General features: G+C 43.5%; 3 protein-coding genes across 5 annotated transcripts; 1 reads left to right on the top strand and 2 right to left on the bottom strand.

Moving 5' to 3' along the window:
* The first annotated feature begins 313 nt into the window (after positions 1–313).
* sdf2 (stromal cell-derived factor 2) lies at positions 314–3,454 on the top strand. The gene is made up of 3 exons (XM_071910409.2): positions 314–525; positions 1,154–1,350; positions 2,279–3,454. Exons 1-3 carry the CDS (start codon positions 351–353, stop codon positions 2,576–2,578), a joined length of 672 nt encoding a protein of 223 aa, XP_071766510.1. The 5' UTR covers positions 314–350; the 3' UTR covers positions 2,579–3,454.
* Positions 3,455–3,844: 390 nt separating this feature from the next.
* Positions 3,845–5,346, bottom strand: LOC139920400 (legumain-like). Of its 3 annotated transcripts, none has more exons than XM_078286608.1 (5): positions 5,299–5,346; positions 5,022–5,074; positions 4,660–4,833; positions 4,484–4,551; positions 3,845–4,022 (listed from the first exon to the last, which is right to left on the bottom strand). In XM_078286608.1, the coding sequence occupies exons 2-5, from the start codon at positions 5,058–5,060 to the stop codon at positions 3,914–3,916; spliced, it is 390 nt and encodes a 129-aa protein (XP_078142734.1). In that variant the 5' UTR covers positions 5,061–5,074; positions 5,299–5,346; the 3' UTR covers positions 3,845–3,913. The 3 variants fall into 3 exon arrangements, with proteins under 3 accessions (XP_078142734.1, XP_071766511.1, XP_078142733.1); XM_071910410.2 differs by having other exon boundaries at positions 5,022–5,086; positions 5,299–5,333; XM_078286607.1 differs by lacking the exon at positions 5,299–5,346 and having other exon boundaries at positions 5,022–5,107.
* Positions 5,347–8,908: 3,562 nt separating this feature from the next.
* Positions 8,909–25,739, bottom strand: caln2 (calneuron 2). The gene is made up of 6 exons (XM_071910419.2): positions 25,681–25,739; positions 21,775–21,899; positions 18,082–18,225; positions 15,954–16,066; positions 10,676–10,829; positions 8,909–9,036 (listed from the first exon to the last, which is right to left on the bottom strand). Exons 1-6 carry the CDS (start codon positions 25,737–25,739, stop codon positions 8,909–8,911), a joined length of 723 nt encoding a protein of 240 aa, XP_071766520.1.
* Between the last annotated feature and the right edge of the window lie 1,032 nt (positions 25,740–26,771).

Below are 26,771 nucleotides of genomic sequence, written 5' to 3'. Positions count from 1 at the left end.
CGGGATGTAGCGAGGAAACTTCCATCCTTCTCAGGAGCAAGGTAACGCCCCCTGCTGGCGGACCTGCATTGTACAAAAAAATCTGGTCCGTGTACCTGCTTGTATTTTATACATATATTGTCACACTGATATAATAAGAATATCAAAATACATTACAGTGGAATAAAAGCAACCTAAACAAAAACCAGAAAGCCTAAAGTGGCATAAATCCTGCAGTGACCACTCCAGGCCGCTAGGGGCGCTAGTGGCGATTTCCCTCCACTTCCTGACCTACTGTACCTTTTCGATGACGTAGCACAAGTAATGTAAATCACAGAGAGGCGACAGCGGCTAGCGGCGGCGTTGTAGGAATGGATAACTGTCCCGGCCTTTCACGCTTTTTACTGAGCTGTGTGTTGTTATTCTGGATATGTGGGCTCTCTTTCGGTACGGAGCTGAGTTTTGTGACATGCGGTTCAGTCGTTAAACTATTAAACATAAAGCACAATGTGAGGCTACACTCGCACGACGTACGCTACGGTTCTGGTGAGTGTCCCTCATTAACGGATCTACATCGAGTAATACATTCTCTATTTTCTTATTTACACTTTCTTCATCCGCCTTTACCCCCTCTCTGGTTACCGTTAACGTTACCCTTTTGTGCGGGGACATTAGAAATTAATGTTTTCTGTGAATAAAGGTTAGGGAGAAGAAAGACACTTCAGGCACGTTAGTGTCAGCTTGACATGTGACATGTCAAGCTGACTCCATAGTTGTGTACAGTGAAGTAACACGGTAGTGGTAAATAGAAAGATGGGTAAACTAAACTGTGACCTCTGGTAAGTGATCATCACAAGGCAAATATACACCAATATAAACAAAAATCAAGTATATTATTTAGAAAAAACATTTGTTTCTTCCTTTAAAAGACCCTGTGTCACTTGGGTCAGTTTGATACCACTTAGTATGATGCATACTATGAATTTTTAGATAATAGATTTACAGTATGTTAGTCTAAAAAGGTGGGTTAATGTATTCTGCAAATAAACAGGAGGGTAAGCTGATTTTACATGGTCTTACCCACCACTATCCTGGTTGTGTATCTCTATAATGGTCTTGTACTCACTCTGCCTGTGTGTGTGTGTGTGTGTGTGTGTGTGTGTGTGTGTGACAGGTAGCGGGCAGCAGTCTGTGACCGGGGTCACTACAGTGGAAGACAGTAACAGCTACTGGAGCGTGCGTGGGACCAGTGATGCCGTGTGTCATCGCGGCACCCCGGTCCAGTGTGGGCAGACTATCCGCCTCACTCATGTCAACACGGGCCGCAACCTGCACAGCCACTACTTCGCCTCCCCGCTGTCCTCCAACCAGGTGGGTTCTGGGAAGTGGGAACAGTGAGTGGGAAAGGAGGGGAGGTTGAGTGTTATGTGATGATCCACAGGGCTTCCAGCGGAGGTTGGGGAAGTATTAAAAAATATAGTTTTGAGGATTTCTAGCTCATTTCAAGCACGGAGAAGCACCTGAGGATCATGAGGAAGTTTGTGAGAAGTCTGAAAATTCACTACCACACTACAAATTGTTTGCCCCTGAGAGAAATTAGTGTCAGTAATATTACTTGGCGTATATTCAAAGGTGTAAAATACCAAGCAATAAATCAGCAATATCTGAAAAAGGAGAATACTGGTGTCATTAAGAGTTATAGCCCATTTACTACTGCTTATGTCTAGTTTACTTTTCCCCCAATCATTTGGCAAAGCCTGCCATGTGTTATTAGATTTTTCAGCATGATTTTTTTTAACATTTACTTGTTTGCCATAAAAAAAAGAAGGTTTTATGATGTCAGTCTAGCTTGAAATCAATTACTGTCCCAGCTAACAAAACTGCCCTAAATAAGAAGACATGGATGTGACAATAGTTTGGTGATTGACAGTATGCAGAGCGTAACATAAGCGCAAAGCATGTCGGTGATTGGTGAAAAGTTTTGTCTACATCCTATGTTTATATTGTGTGTATAAATGTTCCCTGTTCCAATACGAGGTCTCTGAATGCAAGCGTTGGTATGAAAACACTTAACTTGGGCACAATGAAATAACAATAAAACAGAAACTCTGATGAAACCAAATTAAGGCTTCATGTAAATGTGATGTATTATCTAACACTGGTATTATCCTTTAATGTCTGGAAAGGTATGGGTTTTTCAACTTTTCATGAAAGCTAGGCGTAATGCATTCTCGTATCGCCTCCTTCTCTGGTCTCCTCCCTGTCTTTTAACCTCTCTCTCTCTCTTGCTTGTCCACAGGAGGTGAGTGCGTTTGGCGAGGAAGGGGAGGGGGACCACCTGGACGAGTGGACGGTTCAGTGCGGGGGATCGGTGTGGAAGCGCGAGGAGGCCGTACGGTTCCGTCACAAGGCCACCGATGCGCTGCTGTCGGTGACGGGGGAGCAGTACGGCCGGCCGATCCACGGCCAGAGAGAAGTGCACGCCATGACGGGCCCCAGCCAGCACAGCCTGTGGAAGGCCATGGAGGGCATCTTCATGAAGCCCAGCGAAAGCCCGCTGGGGAACCGGGACTACAGTCACGCACACACAGAGTTCTGAACTTGACTTTGCTCTACTCCTGTCTCCTCTCATTTTTCCTCCCTCCCCTCGTCTACCTCTGTCTTCCTACCTCTGTCTCTCGTTACTTCTGTACCACCAGCCTGCCGAAAGCCTCTCTTTTCCCCACCTCCCTCGTCTCATTTTTCTCTCTCGTCGACGTCTCAGTCTCTCCTTTGCCCTCTATCTTTTGAGGACGTTGTGGCGAACAGGTGTGCTATCACGGATCGGGGTGCAATGACTTGATCTTACCTATCAAAAGTAACCTCCATCGCATATTGTTTGTCTCTGGACTTATATTTGGAAACACTATTGAAGCATGAAAGATCCAGCAGCCACACTCAGAGAGCCATCTCGCCTGTGGCTTCTAACATTTACCTGCACTTATTTTTGCTCATATGTAGGTGTTTTCTTCCAAATTTAATTTAAATCTCAGTAGCACTACAGTTTGCCTTAACAGGTACAAGAAGACATTAATCATATCAAAGGTGCTATCTTACAAAGACGAACTTATGTTTGTTACAGTTTGTGACACTTTATATCCAATAAGAGGCATTCCTCTCAGCAGTTATTTATTGTTAAATATCAGACTGCCATCACCATACATGCTGTGCAAATGCCGAAGATGGTACAGATTGTGCAAATCCATACATTTATCTCATCAAGTGAGCCTTGTGTTTGGTTGTTCTAAATGCAAAATGCATTGTTACACTTGTGCCTTTATGCTATTTTAAAAAGTATGTGGTGTTTACATTGAGGAGCCTTTTTAATTTTGACAAAACCTAAGAATTGTATTGTCTTTCTGGTAGTTGTAAGCCAGATATCTGAGCTATACAGTGGATAAGCAGTGTTACTATGGTTCATTTCATTGTGTTAGTCCGATTCAGTATTGCAAATCTATAAAGTATTCACACGCTAACTGACATGGAAGCATCAGCATCATCACAGCGCCTTTCTCAGTTTGGCCAAGCTTGTTACCTGGCATGGCTCCTTTATCACCGTGAATATCCAGAGATCCACAAGCTTTATTTTGATTTACACCAGTGAACTGGATGCCATGTTTGTTGCCATCATTCTTTCACTTTTGCAGCCTGGGTGCAGTGAAAAAGTGCAGTGTTTATCATCATCAGCAACTGCGCTGATTATCATCAGTGCAGTGTTTTACATTCACGCTGTTTGTGCGTGTGTGTGTGTGTGTGTGTTAGATCAGCTGTTTGTTCAGGAGGTTTATATGAGCAACACACTTGTAATGAATACCTCATTAAATAGATTTTTTGTGCATACCAGTGTCAATGTGACCTCTTTTTCTCTGTTGAATTTACCCACTTTTGCACTGGGTCACCGTGACAGTTGAGAAGGATTTGATGATTCTTCACAGACGGTCGTTTCTGGGTGATGTTCTTCCTTCTTCAGGTTTTTGCTGACGTCATCAATGGCTCTCTTGATACTGCACATTCACAATTACAGGCATGCATGATGAGTAGAAAAGCTAAAATAATAGCCATCTACACTCTACAAAAACAATGCTTTTTTACATGTATTCCTTAACTTGACCGTTCATAGATGTATAAGTTAGGATCGACAAATTCCCCTTTATCATGATTGGGCCTCCCAAAGTCCAACCCCTTAACTTCAGCAGGAGAGGTGGAAACAAACTAAAGGATTTACAAGGCAAAGTGTAAATCTGTGGCCGGGCCATTACACTTAGCATAATGGCTTGTTTGGATCCACCTAAAGGCTTGTTTTGGTCCATTATCCGCCCGTTAATGGGGCTCGGGTGAAGATGCTGGGGCTAATCCCATTTTAAGTGAGTTACTTGGATTACAGACACATTGACACTATTTGTGTTCGAACTATGCTCCTCTGGGAATTAATTATCATGATGGAGAGAGTCTGTAAACTCCTTACCGCTCCAGAGGAATCCCTTCCTCACACAAGTTGAGAAACAGATGCAAGTACTCCTCAGCCATCCGATACTGCATCAGGAGAAACAGAGTTGTAGGATGCAGATCTCAGTAGTAGGTCGTCAAACTTTGTGTGTGTGTGTGTGTGTGTGTGTGTGTGTGTGTGTGTGTCACACCCACCTTGGGGTCAGTCCAGTCGAAGCAGTTGTGTTTGTAGTGCTCTATGACCTGTATGTATCGTGTGAAGGAGGTGATGTCAGAGCAGTGAGCCGTCTGCACCCGAAGAGCCTGTTCTTCAGACTCACAGCTCCTTTCTATGATCTCAACCACGGAAGCCAGGATGTTCTGTTGTACCTGGATGGACAAATACAGTGTAACACTCTTCATGAAACCATCTCATGTTGCCTTATAGTGTTATACTGCAAGAGTGTAGTGAAGCAACAACTGTATTTTTATACCGAGTTGATAGTTTTGCTTGTATTCTCCATATTTTATTACTCCCTTGTCAAGAGTGAGGCTGATTGTGTTTATAGAGTGGTTACCTTGGTGTTGGATTTGTCCATCGACTTTCTGGGCTCCATGATCAAACACTGTGCTGTGAAGATACCTGGAAGGGGTTAAAAAGCCTGAAGGTGCATAGCAATTCTGAGCAGCAAATCAATCAGAAACACTCTTGCGAAAAGCATCGTCCCATGAAAATCAGCACTTGCCTTTTGACTAGACATACTCATGTATAATACCAATTAACTCATGCAAAGAGGTTAGACACAAGACTAAAAGTTTAAACACATTTGAATAATACAAATTAGTTTTACGTACCTTGACTCTATGGCCGAGCCTAATGAAAGGATTTGATCTCAACACCAGAGGACTGGTAGTTCAGTGGTTGGGTTGACTCAAAAATGAGACCAAACCTGCTTTGACAGGAAGAGAGCCAGTTTTCACGCAGCTCTGTATCTAGGCCTACAGCGAAGGATTGTTACGCAATTATTAGCACCCAGGGGTGATATTCCTGCTCACCAGCTTGGTGTGAATTATTTCAGAATCCCTAGGCAGTGAAACATCTTTCACAAATAAACACAGTTGCCTCATATTTCTATCAAAACAAGGTTTTATTGCATAAACATATGTGGATATATTTTCATACAGATTAAATTTGTTATTTGCATTTTTAAATATCCATTCAGTTGATAACTATTGCTGTTTTCTTTCTCTCCTTGTCTAAGCAGCATGCCAAGGTTGTATTACATATCTGTGTTTAGATTTATCTCTATACAATCTACAAGGTAAAAACATGTTTTGGTAAAAACAAATCTCTAAAGCATCTCTCAAAAACATGAAAATCATAAACTGATTCTGTCCTTTTATAGGGATGTGTAATAATGTAAACTTCAAAATTGTCGATAAAAGGTCTTTCAAACCATTTTTCCTTACATGGCCATGCAAGGGTTTCTGAATGGCACAATTATTAAAGAGAATTGTTAAGATAAAGTAGTCTATGCTGGTTTCAAAGGACCATAGACAAAAGGTGAAAACATGGTCCATTGGTCAAATGTCAATGTGTTGAGAATATCAAAGACATAAAGTGACTTACAGGGATAAGAGTAGCATACATTATACAGCAGTTTATACAGGACGATGAGGCAGTGAGTACATTCCAAAACCTAATGTGACTAAAACACACAATATATTGTTTTCAGTGTCAATTTGAACCTTCTACTGTGAGGCCTACACACTCTACTCTAGCTGACATGAAACAGAGATGATGATGATGTGACCTTGTATTTGCATATTTATGAAAATACTCCCTCCTGCATTCTGATTTGATTAATAGCTGGTAGAAACTAGAAAAAAATGGCTATTACAGTATAAATTGGAAAGTCAAATATATGACAGTAGTTCATACATACTTACATTTAAATCGAGGCCGTGCCACCACAAAGAAAGATTAAATGGATTTCCCTGTCTTTCAAAGACATGAAAAGCTAAACAACAACATGCATACTGATTTACAGTATAATACATTTTTGCTGTGATACTTGATCATACAAAGCTTTGTTTTATTTTAAAGGAAAGTTCTCTCCCCTCTTGCCTTCTTCATATTTTGCTTAACTTGGGACAGCATTTGATATAAATCACACGGTTGCACATTGGTTTGGTTGAAGTCTCTTTGTTTTGTTTTCCTCCATCCTGGCCAGAGCCAAGAGAGGAAATTATCACTTAAAGTTATTCAAGGGAAAGAACTACTCTCTGGTCCAATAGTGTCCAAGAGGGGCAGCACGCAATATAGGAATCCACACATGTTGCTCTCATGGCATAATGCATTTGCAATCAGTATTAATGAACATGAACAACTCTGTCTCAAACGCAGAATCCAGAAAACTAATCTAGATTTAATCTCCTACTTCTTCGACAAATAACAGAAGGACTGTGAACTCGTACAAGGCTTTTCTGAACTTTTTCATCCAAATGATCTCCATGTAATTGTAGTGCTATGATTTCCGAACCAGAAAACACACCGATGTCCCTAAAAACACCCTAGGTACTGCAGCAATTCATGCCTTGTTGAGCAACACTGGTGTGACATCACAGGCTAGGGATGTGGGACAAACTCTTCTCTCTTATTTTTTGCTTTTAGAAAGAGTCGTGAATGTTCATCAATACGGACCAAACCCTCATGACATTGGGATAACACGTATCAAAGCGGTGTTGTTCTTCACTTATGAACACCTTGTAAACATGGTTGTCCAAGAGCTTTAGCTGCAGTTCTGACTTGAACCACTAGAGTGCAACCTTTTCCAAGTAAACGGCTGTAGGAACAGTATCTCACAGCTCTACTGTAAATCCCTGATATATCTCACCAGATTCTGCCCTTCATACATTCTGCTGTTGAGAGGAATAATACATTACACTGGCTAACTAGCACTATATATACAGTGAATTCCTTAGGGAACTGGGGCTGGAGTAATGCTTGTTATGGCAGTGTATCAGATACAGTTAATATACTCACATGCTTTTGTGTGGCCTATATTTACCAAGATTGGGCAGTATTACAATGAGATGCTCGAGTGAAACCGTTCCTCCCAACACTTATCCAGAATACTGTAGTTTATCTCAGCCTGCACTGCAAAAAAACATCCATCTTATCAAGTCATCTACTCTCATATTCAGCCTTCAAATCTTATTTTTCTGAAAACAAGAGAAAAATTCTGCCACTGGGGTGAGATAATTCCACTTGTTTCCAATGCAGTTTCACTTGTTTCAGGAATTTTCTAGAAATGAGTGTCAATATCTTGAAACAAGCCAGACAAACAAGGCAGATCACTGCACTGGGATCAAGAAAACAACACTTGATTCTACAAAATTCTTGAAACAAGTTGATTTGCATTGGAAATTATGTAACCCCATTGGCAGATTTGTTCACTTATTTTAAGAAAATTACAATTTTAGGACTCAATAATAGACTAAATATCTTGTTAAGATGGAGACCTTTTGCAGTGTGCTCCTAATTGTAACCACAAAACCACAGCTCCACTAATGTCACTGGATAGGTGTCTCTTACTTTTACCCTCCACATGTTGTACACCTCTCAGACAGCCTGAGCTTACATTATGTATATAGACAATACTGTCTTTTAGACACACAAAGGTTAAGACAAAGGTAAGTAAACACATACTGTACGGTACATACAGTGACTGTAAATATCCACTGGTGATATGCAGCACATCAATACTAAGACTAAAGAGTAGAGATAGCGGAACAATGATACTTCTAGAGTGCTCTCCCACTGAGTATTGAGTTGTGCTCCTTGCAGATACACATAAGGAATTCATGTGCCCCAAGGTTAGTGGATTGAGCCAAGGATGTAGATGAGATTTCACAAAATGGGCAATGGCTATACATGGCTATATGAGATGTGAGGGATTTACTACACATTTAAATGCTGTATACAACATTCAGTGCCCACATTCAGTTAATGTGACTTTCCTGGGGTAAATATGCAGTTATCCATAATAACCATTGCTTGTGTTTAAAATTAGGAATGGCTCAAAGCACCTGATACATGTTAGAAACATTTTAGTTAATTAGAAAATCAAGTTTAAAGGGTGGTCTCGGTCTTGAAAACAGCAAAAGAATACCCTCTGTCCTCACATGATTTATATAAAAACATATTTCTTTTCCAGTCCAGTTCCCTTCATGGTGATTAAGTCCAGTATCTCTACTTGGTGACATCTTCGATGAAAAAAAAATCACTTCAATTCATGTACATTGTCTGTTTCAGTAAGGTAAGTTCAAATTAAACTTTATAAAAAACACAACTGATTGTTCAGAGAAGTGCTTGGGTTGTGGCTGGTCCAGCTTTGGCTGCAAGGACAGGGTGTGAGGTCATGGCTGCTCTGTCCACTCCCCATGCTCACAGTGCAATTGGTTACTCCATGCCATTCCGCAGCATCTGATTGGCTGCGATGAGCATGACACTGATGATGAAAGCCATGGCAAATGCGCAGATCAGGCTTTTCCTCACACACGTCTGCCGATTCTTCTTTTTGGGATGGACTGAGTAGAGTGGAGAGGAGAAGAAAGAAAGAAAAAGAGTGATGAGAGCGGGACAGGAGTTTCTCCTTAGACTTACTACGCTGCTGCAGAAACAAAGACAAGAGGAATGGAGCGAGGCTTTATGCTGCCACCTCTCTGTTTGGGCTGTGAGGCCTCTTTACAAAGACGTAATCTCTGGAGATGGAGAGAGGAAGAGGAGCCGAGACAGACGTGTCCTCCAACAGGCCTTGCAGCAAGAGCAACAACAGAAAGTTTCCTCTCTGTCAGTCCCCTTGTCTCAGTTTGTTAGAATCACATACCGCATCAATAAATCAACTCGGGAGCTCCGAGTCGTGGATCTGAGAGGGACTGTGAAAGGCACAGAAGTCCCCCAGGACAGGAGGAAGATGGGAAGGAAGCATGAAAGAGAGGAGTTGAGGATGTGGGATGGGGGTTAAAGGGAAGAGAGAGGAGAAGGATAAGGCATCTAGGCATCCAGTTCTCCTCTCATCTTCTCTTCATCAGAGAAGATAACCTGACTGTACGACTCTCTTTGTCTTCTTCATTGTCTCTCCCTCCTACGTCTCCTCTTTCTACTCCTTTTTGCTATTCTTTTCCCCTCCCTACAGCTGCATGGCACACCCTTCCCTCAACGCTAGAAACTTTGTGAAAGAGAGTGCCAAGCCAGCAGTTCCCTGATCCCTTCTTTAGCCTCTTATCTCCTCCTCCACTTTCCCTCCTCCGCTAAGTTTCTTCATTTCCCCCCAGCTCTCTCTTTTTTAGGTCTTCATGAGTCTGTATGCCAGTACCCAGAGGATTCATTAAGACTCTCCCAGTATTCTCGCGTCTCCCATCTGTCTTTACCTTTGTCCTAGTCTGACTCGACCCATGTTTCACAGTGGAATGGTGATTTCTGCTACAGCAGGGTCAGCTCTGATTTTTTGTTTCGCTTCACTGCAGCCTCAACTTGGTCTTTACATCTCAAACCTGCCCTCTGTTTTCCACTTGGGCAATCAAACAATAACAACCATGCACACAAGATGATGCCCATCAACACTTTAGGTTTACAGGGTTCCCACCGGCCTTGAAAATCCTTGAAAATGTTATGGATTTGAGAAAAATACAATAAAGCCTTAAAAGATTTTTTTTTTTAAATATAACATCCGTATTCATCAATATGGCTCAGCTCTCTGGACCTCTCTCTGTCTTAGCATCAACTCTTCACATCCTGAGGAAAACCCTACGATGGATATTTGTGTTGCTATATAGCAGCAGTTTTAAAAGGAATAATTTCACCATGATTTCTTGACTTCACAAGATCATGAGGGGGAAAAAATGAAGCTGCTATGATGTCTAATTTTGACAGATGTCATATCTTCCCCCAAAACATGCCAATTCTGAGTCTTTGAATTTTGCCAAGCAAGACCTTTTAAGTCATTTAAAAGTCTTTAATGATGTCCAAGTAAATGTGGGAACCCTGCTTTTACCTCCCTTATTGTTATTGATAGAAGAAATACAAACACTCTTTATTTTTTTCCCCTCTTTATTCCCAATTCTAGCCTATTTCCCTCTGCCAAATCAGCCCCCTCTCTCCTTTCTTAACCCTCCACCCTTTGTATCTTCCTCCCCCTCTCTCTCTCTCTCTCTCTCTCTCTCTCACCTCCCTCGTACTCAGGACAGTTCCCTGAGGTTTCATTGAGGCTCTCCTCCTCGGTGATGATGATGTTCTCAATGTCCTTCATCGTCAGGTGGTCCCGGAAGGCGTGGAACAGCACCTGCTTCAGCTCATCCAGAGACAGCTGCTGCATGTCAAACTGCAGGGGCGATCAATGCACACAGACACACAGTTATCCTCAAACTGGGTTTATGTGGACGGGGAAATATTTTATGTTCGCATGATGTGTGTAATATATAAGTTACATGCAAGTATGTCATGTATAATTATGTAGTTTAATGCTTAATTGTGTAATGTATGTGTGTAATGTAGAAGGTATTGGATATAATGGCAACAATTTTGCATATGCATCATTGAAACTGCTCACAATTGTATGTTTGGGTGCAAGTATGCAAGCAGCATGGATAAATGCATGTATACATAATTTATAATGTATACGTAATTTGTCTGACCTATGAATTAGAATGGAAATGTTTTCTACATCATTGCTGATACTACTCTCAATTGTGTGTGTGTGTGTGTGTGTGTGTGTGTGTGCTGGTTCGTGTTTAAGAATGATTTATGAAGCCCTGACCAATCAATGAGTCTGTGTCTGTATCTTAGCCTCTATTGTATTTCTTGTCTGTCCTTCCAAAAAAAACATGTCCTTCCAACCCCTCTCCACCACCCCCTCCCACACACACACACACACACACACACACACACACACATACACACCCCGCCATACACACGCACACACCACCCCCAAAACCTCTAGCATCGGTGTCTCGATTATTTACCTCACTAACGGCCTCAAATACAATCAATCGCTTGGTTTGGCACAACAGATGGACGTAGTGAGGCAGGCAAAGGCAAAAAGGAAGAAAATAGGGGCATGAGAGAGAGAGAGAGAGAGAGAGAGAGAGAGAGAGAGAGAGATAAGATGAGAGAATAGGAAAGTATGGCGAGGTCAGGAAAAAGAGACGAAGAAAGTAGTGGGAGACACAGATGGAGAAAACAGCACTGGCAGACAATAGCGGAGGAGACGAGAAAAGAGTGGTGATGCTGAAGAGGAGATGCTCACTTCAATGACAGGATGGTATTTCAGCTTATTCCTCTACTGCCACGCTATCTGGAGGCAGCATCCTCCATGCTGACCCACTGTGAGATATTGTGTACCAGAGGAAAAGTACAGTGTCAGTCGATGAAAGTTAGAAATAACTTTCTAATTAGTCTGCCTCCGCACTATCTCTAGAGTCAACGCCACAATCAGTGGAAAGTATTAATGCAATAATACAGAGGTGTGATATGATCTTCCAACATGCATACTCATAGCACACACACACACACAGACACACACACGCACGTATACACACACTTAACGATTCTAAAAGCGTGCCTCATTAGGTCGGATCCACCGTTATTTCACGTGTTTGTGTGTCTGTTTCTGTCCGTATTGACGCGCGGCCAAAAAGCTCTACAAAGCTGTATTGATTCCAATCTAACCATTCTTGTCGCCTTTCCAGGTGATTTACACATTAATTATGGTAACACACACACACGCGAATGCGCACGCACGCACGCACACACACACACACACATACACACAAATTCCAGAAGGATTAATACAAAAACTGGGACATCACAGTAAATGGGAGAATAATTTCACACATACACACACAAACATACACATTCAATCACTCACTCTCTCTCTGTCTGTCTCTATCTCTTTCTCTTATGCACACACGCACACAGGCACACACACACACACACACAGGAAGAGAGAGACTTGGAGCCTAAGGACAGTGAGGACAAGCCAACAGACACATATTGCATAGGTTCATCACAATGATTGATTAATCAATATTTGTCAAACCTGAATCAAACTAAAACCCAGCAGACTTTTTTTTTTTTGGCTTGTTCTACTTCTAGCTCTACTGCTTTATTAAATAGCAAACCATGGAGAGTGACAGGAAGGACTGAAGATAGGTAGGATGCCCAGCAAAGGATTCTGAGCTGGATTCAAAGTTGCAGCATCACAGTAAGAGTTAAAAAGCATTTTTTACCCCTTTTAAGTGCCCAAAATACTGGCAACCTTGTTTGTCAGGACAGAGCGAGTGGGAAACAGCAGTGGCAGCAGCAGGCAGAGGGCCTGAGCCTGATTTCTGGTGTCTTCCCTGCCAAGGCTGTCTCTGCTCTGAACGGATGCAGGGAACAGAGGTAGAACACTTTGGACTGCAGCCTCAGGACAGACAACATGACAGCTGAGGGCAGAAGCACAGAGGATGTACCATGTTCCTGTCTGTCTGTCTGTCTGTCTGTCTGTGGGGGGAAATCCACAGTGGAGCCGCTACCTGTTACCAACCACAGAGTGATTTCTCCCCCCTTTCCTTGTCTTGATGTCTCTGAAGGACACACACATACACACACACACACACACACACACACACACACACACACACACACAACAGGGGATGTGGAGACTCGAGAGTTTTCCTGTCAGAGCATTTTGTCTTTCACTGAATGAACTCAACGAACTACAGTATGTGATGTGATGTGCATGTGTTTGTGTGTTTGTGTGTGTGTGTGTGCGTGTGTGTGAAACAGCGGGGCATCGTGACCAGTGACCAGTGACGTACTGAAGGAGCCAAGACAGATCAATCAGACGAACAGCTGCTTACACGCCGCCCTTCCCGTCTAATCCTGCCTGCCCTCTTGCAGCGCGTGCTTGTTTTCTCCTGTTTTGTCCTCTGACCCTTTTCGAAAAAGTCGAGTGACGACGAGTGGCGAGCGTTTTCCTTCCACCCTTGAATTTTCTGGAGTGCCTTTCTCCAGTGTTTCACCCTCTGCAGCTCAGCGGCTAGAGAGCCACACTGTCAGGAGGTAGGTGTTTGATTCCCATCGGGGCCACCCATGCAAAAAATATGTGCACTTATGGCACTTTGGATGAAAGCATCCACCAAATGGCATATGTTACGTAATAGAGACACACTGCATTACTTGAGGTGCTGCGCATTTGGCAGCGCTGGTCATCTGCACGGACATTATGATGATGGAGGCTGCAAAGATGGTTGTTGTTTTTCCACACGGCTGAAAATGACTTTGCCTTTAGGCGCCGCAGCTTAATTCGCAATGGAAGACTGGATGCCTCCTTTTTTCAAATCTGATTTACTGGCTGTCAGCATAAATCTGGCAACCTGAGTCAGGATTTTTTCAAAGCAGATATGTGAATAACCCAAGGGTTGCATTCAGCCTCATGGGGGCCGAGCACAGTGGAAAGTAAACAGGAACGCAGATGAACTCGGGCAGAAGAAATGTTTCGAAGACATTTCAATGGTACGCTGAATCAAACGTAAGCAGGATACAGACACAAGCATACACAAGCACTTTGTGAATCTATTCGAGAACAATTTGAAGCACGCACATACGCATGAGGGCACACACACACACACACACACACAGGAAAATGTAATCAAATACAAGACATGCCATCTCCATTCTCCCCAGTGAAGACAATCAGTATGCATCTCAGTGTGTGATGATATTATCTGAACATCCTGAATTGAGTCATTATGGCCCACCAAGATGTGCCTCCGCTCCTTCATCTCCTCCTCTCTCTCTCTCTCTCTCTCTCTCTCTCCTTTTTCAATACAATCTCCCTCTCTTCCTGTCTCTCTCTCTCTGCAGTGCGTGAAACATAAACAGACATGCACACACACACACACACACACAAAATGCTGCCATCACAGCCCTCAGAGACATACTTCCTCCCACCAACTGTCCCCCCCCCTCCTCCTCTCTTTCTTCCTGTATTCTCTTGGTCTCCTCTTTCATTTCCTCTCTCTTGTCTCCTCTTTCTCTCCCATTCTGTCTCTCGTTTTTCTGTCCCCCTTCCTGTTTTCCTTTTTGTGTCTGTCTCTCGCTTTGTGGGAGGTGAACATTTTAAATCACCCCAGAGACGCACACTGTCTGCGACCTTCGTGAATCACAGTCTCTCGTTCCTCTTCTTTCATTTTCTCCCACTCTCCTCCTTTGTGCTTTTCCTTTGTATTCCTGTATCTTTATGTGGGGCATCTCTTCCTCTCCCACCCCCCATATTGTCCAGTTTTTCTCTGTGTGTGCTCTCCTCCCTTTCAGCTTCCCCGGCTGGCACACTGTGCTCCATCTTGCTCCATCTCTCTTTTGCAGATACAACGGGCCTCATTTGTAAAAGTAGGAACAAACGATCTTGATGTCAAAATCAGCATGTTACATTGACTTTCTCAGATTTTCTGCGATAATTTCTATTGTTTTCCGCTGTGTAAATGCCCTAGATGGAATTTTCATTTTTTTTTTTTTTGTTTGTTAAATCATATTTGCTGAAATGATTGTACAGTGAAATCTAGGATGAAGAATATTTATGCAAATGAGGCCCAGTATGTGTCCGTAACCTGAAACGCGCACACCTCCTCATTTCAGTGAGTCACCCTCTTAATGTTTCTCCTCTCATTTGACTCAAGGAAAGCATTGAACAGCTTCTCAAGAGCTGTCACCCTCCTCATCCAGCCGTCCTCAGACTCAACCCCCATACACCCATTCAATCTCTGGACTTCTTATTATTGGGACCGGCGGCCCGTCTTACCTCAGAGGCAAACACACACACACACACACAGAGCTGTGAATTTTGCACAGTTTTCTCTCTGGATTGCAGTGATTTTCAAAAACAAAGCAAGCTTAAAAAAAGACAGCATGTTCAAAAGCATATAGATGAGCTGCAGGCTTAATCACCATTGAGCCCAGTTTAGACCCTTCAAAGCACAGGCTCCAGTATCTACTGTCCCCATACAGGGGCTCTTCCCTGAAATCTTTATTATGGTAATACTCTCTCCATCACTATGAATAATAAACACGCATGCACACACACATATGCACACGCACACACACACACACACACACACACACACACACACAAACATAACAAGAGACTCTCAATTCCCAGCAGGTCTCTTTCCTTCAAGGCCCTGAGCCAAAAAAAAAAACAGTTTTTGTTTTAAGATGCAGGTAGGGGGTCTGAGTGTGTGTGTGTGTGTGTGTGTGTGTGTGTGTGTGTGTGTGTTGTGTATATTTTGTGAATAAACGATGTGTGTGCTTGTGCCACTACCTGCAGCAAGCAGGCTTGTTTTTAAGGATCTAGACATGCTCTGGCTGCCACATACATAATGGATGGAAAAGATAATTGATGAGGAGAGTAAGTGACGGGAAAGAGAGACACAGCCAGCCGAGAGGAGGCGACTTCATCTCTCACCTGCCAGAAGATGTTGTCAATGGTGTTGCCCAGGAATCCTTCTCTGTTGTCAGAGGACAGGAGTTTGGGTCCCAGTATCGTCATGAACTCCTCAAAGTCCACCTGGCCGTCACCTGCAGACAGACAGGCGGAGAGGCAGACAGGCAGGCAGGAATATATAGACACACACACACACACACACACAGGCCGAAAGGCAGGGAGAAAGACCGGGACAAAAGCAAATCAGACACCCAGACAGGAAGCCAGATTGGAGCTTAATAATGCATTCTATGTTGGAGCTTATTTGTTTGTCGAAACAAAGAAATGTGCCCCAAGACAGATCAACAGATGGATCTGCCCTCATCCTTGACAAACACCCATGCATCATCAGCACTAATTCACCTTTCAAATAAGGTGTGTGTGTGTGTGTGTGTGTGTGTGCGTGTGTGTGTGTGTGTGTGTGTGTGTGTGTGCGTGTGCATGCAAGCTTGTGTTTGTTTTTGCTCAGTCTAAATTCAGGGAACATTTGGGACATTTAAATTCAAATGACACAACTGGTAAATGTTTTCATTATGTTTTCTATTGCCGAACACTGTTGTTAACAAACACGGCAGTCTATAACTAGAGATATTCATCAATAGTCAGCGTCCCGTGGAATTAATAAATCTTCAGGACAGCATGTCTCATGCTTCTAAACAAATCCACTATAAATTAAGTTACTGCATAGTTTTATTATACTATATAATACCAATACGAATACTAATATCATCACCACTTCTACTACAGCACTATCTATCTAAGGATCCAATTAATATTACTGTCATAATTTTTGGCATTAGTATTAGTATTAGTATTGGTAGTAGTAGCAGTATTAGTAGTAGCAGAGGTGGTGGTAGTAGTATTAGTAGTAGTGGCAGTATTAGTAGCAGTAGTAGTAGTAGTAGTAGTAGTGGTAGTAATAAGGAGTCTCAGTGCTGCAATGTTAATATTAGTAGTAGTATTAGTAGTATTATTAGTGGTGTCAGTATTAAAATTAGTATTAAGGAGTATCAGTGATGTTCTGAAACTTGATTGTAATTTCTCAATTACTGAAATATAAAATACAAAAATATATCAGCTATATTGAGACTACTGTCTCTAAAACCTGATGGAAACTTAAGTAAAAAAAGCTCAAGAAGATAACACTGAAGATCAAAGGATCAAGGTTTATTAAGGAGGGATTTAATGACATTACATTTTAAACCTGAAGGAACCGTGCACGTTGTCTACGACCTGCTAACAATTAATATCCTTGGACTAATTGTGACAGTGACCTCTTTCAGGAATTTATTAGCGATAACGCCGAGATGACAGGCAGAGGGCTTTAAGAGAGATACTGTCTCTTCTCAGACCAAAAGACAGCGTGTCTTTCAGATGGTCAGGCTACTCATGGAGGCAAGGCAGAAAGCTTTTAGTTCTGACCTTTGGTATTTAAAGGGAGCCGTGGAATCGAGAATAGACGGATGAGAACTGGTCCAAAGATTGACTAGCTTGTTTGCGATGCAGGGACTGCTAAGGAGTAATTGCAGTCCGCTGTGAATTTACAAGCAGACGTGGAGTTAAAGAAGAGGGAGCAGACAGGTGCTCGCTTTATTGTCTCCGGGGGGTTTGTGTTGACGTTTGACCAGCCGCTGCTCGTAAGGCAATTCAGATACAGCTTTGGGGGGAAATCTTTAACGGGGCTGGATCTCAGAGACCCATATGGTCATAAGCAAGTGAAAGGTGTTGAGAACTGCGTTTTGGCTTCATGTGACAAATTTTTTCCTTTACATTGCTATTAATCATCCGCGCATATAGAATAAGAATATCCACACTGTTTGCTTTCTTTGAGAGAATGAGATACAATTTGCATTTATTTTTTATTTCATCTAATTTTTAATTTTCATGTTCTTCATGTAAGAGTTTTATTAATGGATGGAAAATGAGCCTCTTGGAACTTGAACACACCATATCTTAAAATACAGATCTGTAAACAAACATTATCAAAAACACATACAGTACATCTCATGTTAAGCTGTCACACGCTGCCCCTTTAAGAAAAGCTCCAGTTTGTGTTTGTGTGTGCATGCAAGCCAGCATGTGTGTTTGTGTGTTTGTGTGTGTGCCTCACCATCCATGTCTAGTCTCTGCATGATGATGGCCAGCTCCACTTCGCTGGGCATGTAACCCAGAGAGCGCATGGCCATGCCCAGCTCCTGCTTGGAGATGAAACCGTTCCCATCGCGATCCAAAACACGAAACGCCTCACGGATCTCTGCAAGGCAAACATGAAACATATCACAATATATTGCTGTTTGTCTCTCTTTCTTCCTGTCTTCCTCTCACTTTATTTTTTTCTTCTTTCTTTCTTTTTCTTTCTTTCTTTCTTTCTTTCGAGAGGAACAAGACAGAGGTGTAGGTTTGCTCCCACAGTCTTTTGTCCTGACATTGATTCTTCATTAGACATGATATAAACTTGTAAGGGTTGGGGAGTAATGGATGAGCTGCAGCAGGATTACAGTGATGTGATTACAAAAAGGAGACAGTAATCCATTGCGGCTCATAATAATGTATTGTAATACAGCAACACATACCTTTGATAAAAGGTAATTACTAACTGAGACCGATGTTTGAGGGGACTCACGAACATCATTTACACAATCCAATATAATAGTTCATTTTGGTCATTCAAATTACAGTCAGTAAACTGGAATAAAATGTATTGTTTGGGATTAATTATCTATATGCATTATATTAATGTTGTGGTGGGACCTTTAGCATTTCGTACCTGTGTTATCACCATTAAGAACCCAAGGCCTGTATTTGATTCGTCTTCTCTGCATGTGTGTGTGTGTGTGTGTGTGTGTGTGTGTGTGTATAAGGGTGACGGGTGTGTGTGCCAAAGGAGGTGTAGCCTTAACACAAAAGTGGCAGGTGGACAGGTTTTTCCATCTTCCCATATTATATTATTGAAATATTTCCTTTCACTGTCACAATACGGGGGCAGTGATGCTGCTTTGTAATCTTGTCTCCACTTTTTGTTTGTACATTTGTTTTTGTTTTTGTTTTTTCTAATGTCAGACATTGTCTCCTTGACATTCTATGTTTTTGATCTGTGTGTTTCATCCTGATGTCTGTTATCATTTCCTTGCTTGTATTGTTACACCTCTTGCTACCCTATAAATTTTTAATAAAACGCTAACTGTAAAAAAAGAACCCAAGGCCTTACACAATGCTTAATTTGAAATGAACTGGCATGAATTATGTCTTCTGACTCATATTCTATAGATTTTGGAGAACGTAATCCCAAAATGTAACTGTGAGTCATCAGATTGTGTTATTGAGTTGGACTAATGCATTAGATTATATTACTTATTAGCAATTTTAAGCAGGTCAGTAATTAGTAGATGGTGTTGACTAGATGTTCATGTTGAAAGGAACTTGATAAATAGGCTTTCCCATTGACAGGTAGTGTTACAGCGCTTCCCTCCAGACAAATCAAGGTGTGGATGCTCTCTCTTTCTTTCTCTCTCTCTCTCTTTCTCTCTCTCCCTCTCTCTCTCTCTCTCTCTCTCTCTCTCTCCCTCCCTCTCTCTCTCTCTCTCTCTATCTCCCTCTCTCTCCCTCCCGCTCTCTCATCTCTCTCACATCTTTATATTTACTTATTGTATTTTACAAACCCCGGGGGGCCCGTCCCAATCCTTCCACACAGAACAATCAGATGCATCACCTAGAGCCTTTCCGACAGACTCTTCTCACATAAAAGGCTTCCTGCTCGCCTGAAATTGTAAGTAAACGCACACACACAGCATCTGTTCGAGCGGCAGAATTAGCCAAACCTCTGCGGATCTTCTTACAAAATACCCGGTCAATCTCCTACTAATTACCTGTCAATCATTTGACACTATCTGAGCAGAGGTGGAAGGGGGAGGTGGAGTTATGGGGCGAGGAGAGGAGGATGGGGGGGGGGGGGGGGGGGGGGGGGGGGGGGTCTGCTGTCGACTTTATCGACTTGATAAAGACTGCAACACGGGTTAGACTTTATTCAAACTCTTTTCATTCCGCTCTATGGATCTCTCTCACTACGGGGGTGTGAGAGTGTCGTTTTAGCCGGCGCCACATTTACACGCATTTTACAGACAATATAATACAATCAAAAAGAGCAATAGTCTGCTGCACCACAGAATTCAGATTCAGATCATGATTTTCTCAAGTCTATTTCTTTTCCTAACTTTGACAATGAATTTTGCATGGGATTCACCTCTCTCTCTCTCTCTCTCTCTCTCTCGCTCTCTCTCTCTCTCTCATTCTCTCTCTCTCTCTCTCTCTCTCTGCATGTCATTAATATTCTCGTCCTGACATGGTGCTCCCTCCTCTGTGTCTGTGTAATAAGCCTGTCTCAGATCCGTCTCCTACGCCTGTCTTTGCTCTGTCAGTTCGGTGAGAGCCGAGGTTCAGTCGCAACCCCCATCTAAGCCTGTAAATATCCCCTTCGGCTGATAACTAGTCTAGAGCGCCGCGCCACTGCCTCTCTCCCTCCCTCTCTCCCTCTCTCCCTCTCTCACCAAACAAAGTGAGAATCAGAGGAGAGGGATTGGGAATGCGAGCGAGAGTGCGGCCTCCCCTCTCTCCAAAAACAAAGTGAGATTTATTTGTATGCAGCTCAGCAGTGAAGAGTATTTTCTCAATAGGGTTCGAATGAGCTAGTCCCTGATGTATTACTGTGTGATGCCTGGTGTGTCTCTGTGTGCAAGTGCATGTGTGTGTGTGTGTGTGCTTGCGTGCGTGTCTGAGTGAGCATGCAACCCTGCCTGCGTATGGCTGTGTATCACCAATTCAACCCCCAGGACTGTACATGTTCTCTCTGTGATTGATGAAACCACTCAAAAGCAGAGAAAAGGACACCAGCTCTCCAACACGGGGGGTGATTAACTAGCGGTCTATCTGCACTAACAGATGAGGCAAGAAGAACCTTCAGCATCTCTCTGAAGTGGGATTAGGAGTTCTCCAACGCTGGCAGCAAATAGCACGGCTTTTTTGTCCACATCAAACAATCCCGTTGGTTGCTTTGGATCAGCGGCTGACAGGGCCAAGATAATGCCTCATCATAATGTCTAGAGTCTTAGAGCTCAAATTCAATTTATATAATTGCTGTACGTTCAAACTACTTTACCCTTCTCGCTGCCCTTGACAGGCCGAACAAAACACAGGGGCCAAGCAGAGTATTGATGGCAAGATGTTTCTGTCAAATATTTTACTTACGGAGCCAGTTCTGCTTTGCTAAAGCAAGTGTTTGAGTGAACTGAGTTGAGTCGTCTTGTCCATCAGGGACATTGGATTAAAAGATTTAGGGGACAAAGTACTTTATGCCAAAGCTCATTCAAGCAAACTACAATAGCCCACATGTATAAAAACAAACAAACAGAGCCTCGGTCTGAAACAGGCACTCATGATTTCAGTCCTGAGTAGCTCAACGACAGGATTAGGGGTTCCTTTCCCATTTTAGGACAACCCATGTAAAAAATACATGCACCAAATGGCACGTGTCTTGTCTCTCTCACCCTGCATCATTTGAAGTACTGTGACTGATGTAATTTCCTAAGCGCCATAATTGGAAACCAATGCACCCAGCCAAGCATTGTAAAAATGGCTAAATGGAAAAACTTTTCCCCAGGGGAAATGGAGCGTTGTAGCTACATTGTTCCAGTGAAACACTAATTGCTCGTACCTCACACTTTTCCCTGCACCCCCCCCCCTCCCACCCACACACACACACACTCTCTCTCTCTCTCTCTCTCTCTCTCTCTCCCTCTCTCTCTCTCACCTCCCAGCTCCTCTGTGGAGATGCTGGTGAGCTGGAAGGCTTCGCTGCCCTCGGACAGGGAGCTGCTCAGGTAGTTGTCAGGATAGAGCAGGCCCGCCCGCACATGGTGGAATGGCATCTTCTCCCTGCAGAGACACACAAACACACGCACATAATACACACACTAGCCTGAATAAACTTTGTATGTGTGTGTGTGTGTGTGTGCGCATGTGACAGAGAAAGACAAAGACAGAGAATATGTGTGTGTGCGTGCGTTTGTATTTCGATCCCAGCTGCCAGCTCGGTCATAAGCCCTTTTTAGAAACACAAGCTCTTACATTGTTCCTTCTACTCAGCTAATGCTCATTTCTGCGAGAAACCGCTGTCTCCTCATGGCAGAATCACAGTGACAAATTATGTAATCACATTATAATTCAATGGAGTCACAAAAAAATATTACACTGTTATTATACAGATAAATACCATCGGAATACAATCGGCAACCCAGCATTATCTATCATTCTCTCGTCCCGTCTTTCTCCCTCTCGCTCTTTGTTCGGTCTCCTTGGTCCGCAGAGATAAAGCACTAAAGTCCTGTCACTCGCTATCGCTTCCTCTAACCTCCCTGTCAGATCCGCTGACTCCCTGTCCCTCCAGACAATCCCCACAGCCGGCCAACACCTCACCAAGAGACCTCAGCGCCTGGCAGGGCATCAATCATCAATACTCCCCGCTGCCGCGCAATGAGAGCTTTTCTCTCTTTTGATTCATGAGAGTTGCCCTTGTGATGGTTTTCCCGTCGTAACATTCTGACACGTTGGCAATACGCTTCATGTAATATTCTTGCCAATAGAACACAATGAACTGAAATGGAAGTGAGGGAGAGAGAGAGAGAGAGAGAGAGAGAGAGAGAGATACACAGGAGTATTTCGTGAGCAGGCCCCTGTCAGATAGGAGAGATAGAGATAGAAGGGTGGATGTCTCTGTTGCACAGGAAACATGGTCAAAGTCTGAACAACCGCTCTCCTCTCCTCTCCTCTCTCCTCTCCTGTCCTCTCATTTCTTCTCCTCTCCCCTCTCCCTTCCTCTCCCTTCCTCTCCTCTCCTCTCCACTCTCCTCTCCTCTCCTCTTCTCTTCTCTTCTCTTCTCTTCTCCTCTCCTCTCCACTCTCCTCTCCTCTGCTCATCTGGGTCATAAAAATGCGATGCTATTTGAAATTTAAATCCTTTGTGGGTCTTGGTATCAAAACCAAGGGAGGAAAAGGACGCAGACAGAAGAGTAGAGACAAAGGCAGTGTAAAAGGTTAAGAGCAGAGGGACAGGCGCAGGTCTGCTCTGCTGATCTGTAGAGGACACAAGGTGTGGCTCTGTGTGTGTGTGTGGGGGTGTGTGTTTATGTGTGTATGAGAGAGAGATAGAAAGCATGAGAGTGTGTGCATACATGTGTGCATGAAAGTGTGTATGTGTATGTCTGTGTGTGTGTGTTTGTGAGCTCAGAGGAAATTTATTCTTCAGTCCATCTGCTCGTGGTTCTACTCCTGTCCCACCTGCACAGTAAAGGTACTCAGGTCACCACAGCAACATGTATCTATCCCAGATACGACACAGTCACTCTGCCAACAAGCTGCAGACAGACACACGAAGGTCCCATTCTTTGATCACAGTTAAATCACCCCTGCTGCTCCGAAAGAGCCAAGTACCACATGCAGTCAGTCTTTTAAACTGTAATATCCACGCTATGAAGCATTAAGCCTTGACGATCATGAATAAAGGTGCAACATGTAGCAACTTAACATCAATAAAATATTGCCACATTAACTTCAGACATCAGCATAATTACCATGAACAAATAAGACCATCAGTTAGAAGACTGGCAGCCTCTACCGGACTCTACACTGCATTTTACATTGTGTGCCACCGGGTCGGATTTTGTGGGAAATCTGCTCTGTTGTTTTACAGCACAAAGGGAGATTGCTTTACGACACAAAAGAGGAAGAGGGCTGCTGTTCTTCCAGTGCAAACTGAGCTAAAGAGACATGTGTATCCTCTTCAGTAAAGCAAAAGAGAAAACCTTTAACTGAACAGGCAAGGACCCTCTTTGCAGCAGGAAGCAATGGGGTTTATGGGAAATGTGGTCTTAATTTTGAGAAAATCTATAGCAGTAATAATGCTACCAATGTGAGATAGAGGTTACTAATTGTCTTGACCATGGTCGGGCTTTATACCAAGGTATCAAAATTAATCTGACAATGATATATTGATGTTTAAAAATGTCACTTGGTGCAGCTTTAACAGCTCTGTTCAAGTGAGCTACAGCTTACTAAAACCTCTTAAATCCTTACAGATGAGATAAGATAAGGTGACACTTTATTGATCCCTGGGGGGAAATTAAACAGGAACCACCAATTATACAATCGGTGATCAAATTAATAAGACATATGATACAAAATTCATATGAGAACGTATTTTAACAGTCCATCTGCTCCCACCATTGTTCTCATGACAGAAACACCCACTCACCCACTCATGGCAACACAGGCAGACATGCGTGCACATGCAAACAAACTCAATCACACACACAGTTTCTCTCTCTTTCTCTCCGTCTCCCTCTTTCTCTCTTTGTGGTTTGTCTCCTTGTGAAAACTGTTGTCATCATCCAGACAGAGACAGACATAAGAGTTGACAGGGACAAGCTTTAGTAGAAAACCACCATCTGATAAGCCTGTTTACCTGGCAGACAGATAGACAGATCTGAGGCAGGTAGACAGGCAGGTGTGTGTGTGACTGAGAGAGAGAGAGAGAGGGAGGGCGAGAGAGAGAGAGAGAGAGAGAGAGAGAGAGAGAGAGAGAGAACGGGAATGAGGGGCAAAGGGATGAAAGGAGCAAATGAAAGCCGGCTGACTGGCAGCGTTTGAACCGAGGGGTCATCTGCACCCCAGGGAGCAGAGTTTCAAGTCTGCAGTGAGGTTAGTGATCAGAACGAATCTAGCACAGAAAAAAAAAAAGGGAGGGGAGAAACGGAGCAGAGGGGAAAGAAGTGAGACTGAGACAAAAAGGTGGGAAGGGGGAAATGGGGAATCATGTGTCACAGAGATTGTTATGAAGGATGTGTGGTTTGTCACACCTCCCTCAGTCCTGACGGACACAGATGCATTAACAGAATGGTGGGAAAGAGCTGAGGGTCACAACAATATTCTTCCCAGTATTACACACACACACACACACACACACACACACACACAAAACTCTGCCACCTTAGCCATTGAAAACATCACAAACCAGTTCTGACAAGAGGACAACATTAACAGAATCAAGCCAAGACAAGATGAAAGGAAGCAGGATGTAAATAGAGTCATAGCCATCAATAGACCATCAAAACCTGCGAAACTATCTGATTTATCTCAGATCTGTGTGCATGTCCTCTGGTATCTGATAGTTGGCAGGCTGATGTCAAGATAAATCTACAAATTATTCTCTCTTTATTTCAAGCCACTAAAAAGTCAGTAAGCTCTCCATTTTCCTTTTGTGGAGATAAGAGCCTGCCAACAATAATGAGAAACCACAGTTAAGCGGCTGAAAGTCGCCAGTGCTGGATAAAGGTAAACTGCCACTCTGTGATTAGCCACCTCTAAATTGCTTAGACCACACAGCGAAACAAAATGGGCGTGATGAGACCCATTCCTCTGCCTCAAGGAAGGACACAAGTGTTACCATTAACACGCATGTTCTGGAAAACAAATCAAAACCAAAATGGCTTCTTACAAACTAATAATAAAAAATGATTAATGGGATCCAAATGACTTGCTAAGCCCGTGTTTTCTTCTGCGCGCTCACAGCACAGTGTCACATTGTCCTACTGAAGTCACCTTGGGCAAAGGATAGGCTGCCACATTACAGCTTTGATCCTTGCTGGTGTCTCTGTCTTACCCATCAGGACTGCACGGTACAAACATTTCCTCAACAGATGCTCTCGCCGGACTCTCCATCTCGTCACCCGCAGCCCGCTCTCCCGGAGGTGAGCCTGGGTCACCCCACGGTAACTCCTGGAGAACCGACCTATCCGCTCCCACCATCAGCTCCTGCGCCTGTTGGATGGCTCTGCTGACCCCCGCCGCGCAGCACTATCAGTCCAGGCAGGCAGGCTGTGGAAGTGTGCGCCCTTGGTTCGCTCTCAGATGGTGTAAAACGTTCCTCGGGCGGATCCTAATAGACTCTCCGCCGACGGAAAAAGAGTTGGACACCCATAACAATCTGCCACGCCGCGCGCAACCGGCCAAGCTGCAGCGGGGAAAAGCGCGATTGGACTCACACCGCCTGCTGCTCAATCCCGAAGAGTCACCCTTGCACGGAGATTGGGGTGTCCGAGGGAAGAAAAAAAAACTCATGCGCGCCATCCCCTAAAAATGCTCGCACCCACGCCGTCCATTATCACACGCTCACACGTATAAACGCACTCCGTGTTCAGCCACAGTCGCGGGTCTCCTCCGGGGTACCGAATGATGAATGCGCGTGAGGCAGGTGACAGATTTGGCCATCACGGTTTATGGCTGTAGAGTTTTTAGAGCATCTGGCAATGGGAGTTAATGCAATTGGGCGCCGTATTGCCCAATTTATCAGAAGCATGCGAGCTGTAGCCCGGGTGAGAAGGAGAATGGTTGATAAAACCACAAAGCATGATGTAGTGTGTGATTGAGTGCTTTACATCACGGTGCGTGGTCGGTCCAATTATGCTGTAATTACACTTATACTGCGCGTGATAGGCCTATAATCACCTAATCACACCGCCAACCCACACACCGCTGACGGGCACGCGAACCCCACGCACACAAGCAGCTGGAACGAGATTTGAGCAGCACATAGAAACAATGTAAATAGTAGACTACTAATGCAAATATAGACAAACACGCAAACATTATGTGTTGTCAGCCATTAAACACATCACAGCTCTAGTCTTACTGTCATTTTAAAAACACATACGCTACATACACACGCACGCACGGACGCACTCTCACACACGC

Source organism: Centroberyx gerrardi, chromosome 11, assembly GCF_048128805.1.
Source record: "Centroberyx gerrardi isolate f3 chromosome 11, fCenGer3.hap1.cur.20231027, whole genome shotgun sequence".
Classification (NCBI taxonomy): Eukaryota; Metazoa; Chordata; class Actinopteri; order Beryciformes; family Berycidae; genus Centroberyx; species Centroberyx gerrardi.
The sequence above is the reverse complement of the archived record's forward strand: the minus strand, read 5'-3'. Positions and strand labels throughout refer to the sequence as shown.

Excerpts from the sequence above, each read along its gene's own strand:
- caln2 (XM_071910419.2), bottom strand. The coding sequence starts at position 25,739 with ATGGAGAGTCCGGCGAGAGCATCTGTTGAGGAAATGTTTGTACCGTGC. Across the intron at positions 16,067-18,081 it reads GCAGAGACTAGACATGGATG|GTGACGGCCAGGTGGACTTT; the intron begins GTGAGGCACACA and ends GTCTGTCTGCAG. Across the intron at positions 9,037-10,675 it reads CTGTCCTGAGTACGAGGGAG|TCCATCCCAAAAAGAAGAAT; the intron begins GTGAGAGAGAGA and ends CACTCTACTCAG.
- LOC139920400 (XM_078286608.1), bottom strand. The coding sequence starts at position 5,060 with ATGGAGCCCAGAAAGTCGATGGACAAATCCAACACCAAG. Across the intron at positions 4,834-5,021 it reads TGGACAAATCCAACACCAAG|GTACAACAGAACATCCTGGC; the intron begins GTAACCACTCTA and ends TTGTCCATCCAG. Across the intron at positions 4,552-4,659 it reads TCGACTGGACTGACCCCAAG|TATCGGATGGCTGAGGAGTA; the intron begins GTGGGTGTGACA and ends CTCCTGATGCAG.
- sdf2 (XM_071910409.2), top strand. The coding sequence starts at position 351 with ATGGATAACTGTCCCGGCCTTTCACGCTTTTTACTGAGCTGTGTGTTG. Across the intron at positions 526-1,153 it reads CGACGTACGCTACGGTTCTG|GTAGCGGGCAGCAGTCTGTG; the intron begins GTGAGTGTCCCT and ends TGTGTGTGACAG. Across the intron at positions 1,351-2,278 it reads CCCCGCTGTCCTCCAACCAG|GAGGTGAGTGCGTTTGGCGA; the intron begins GTGGGTTCTGGG and ends GCTTGTCCACAG.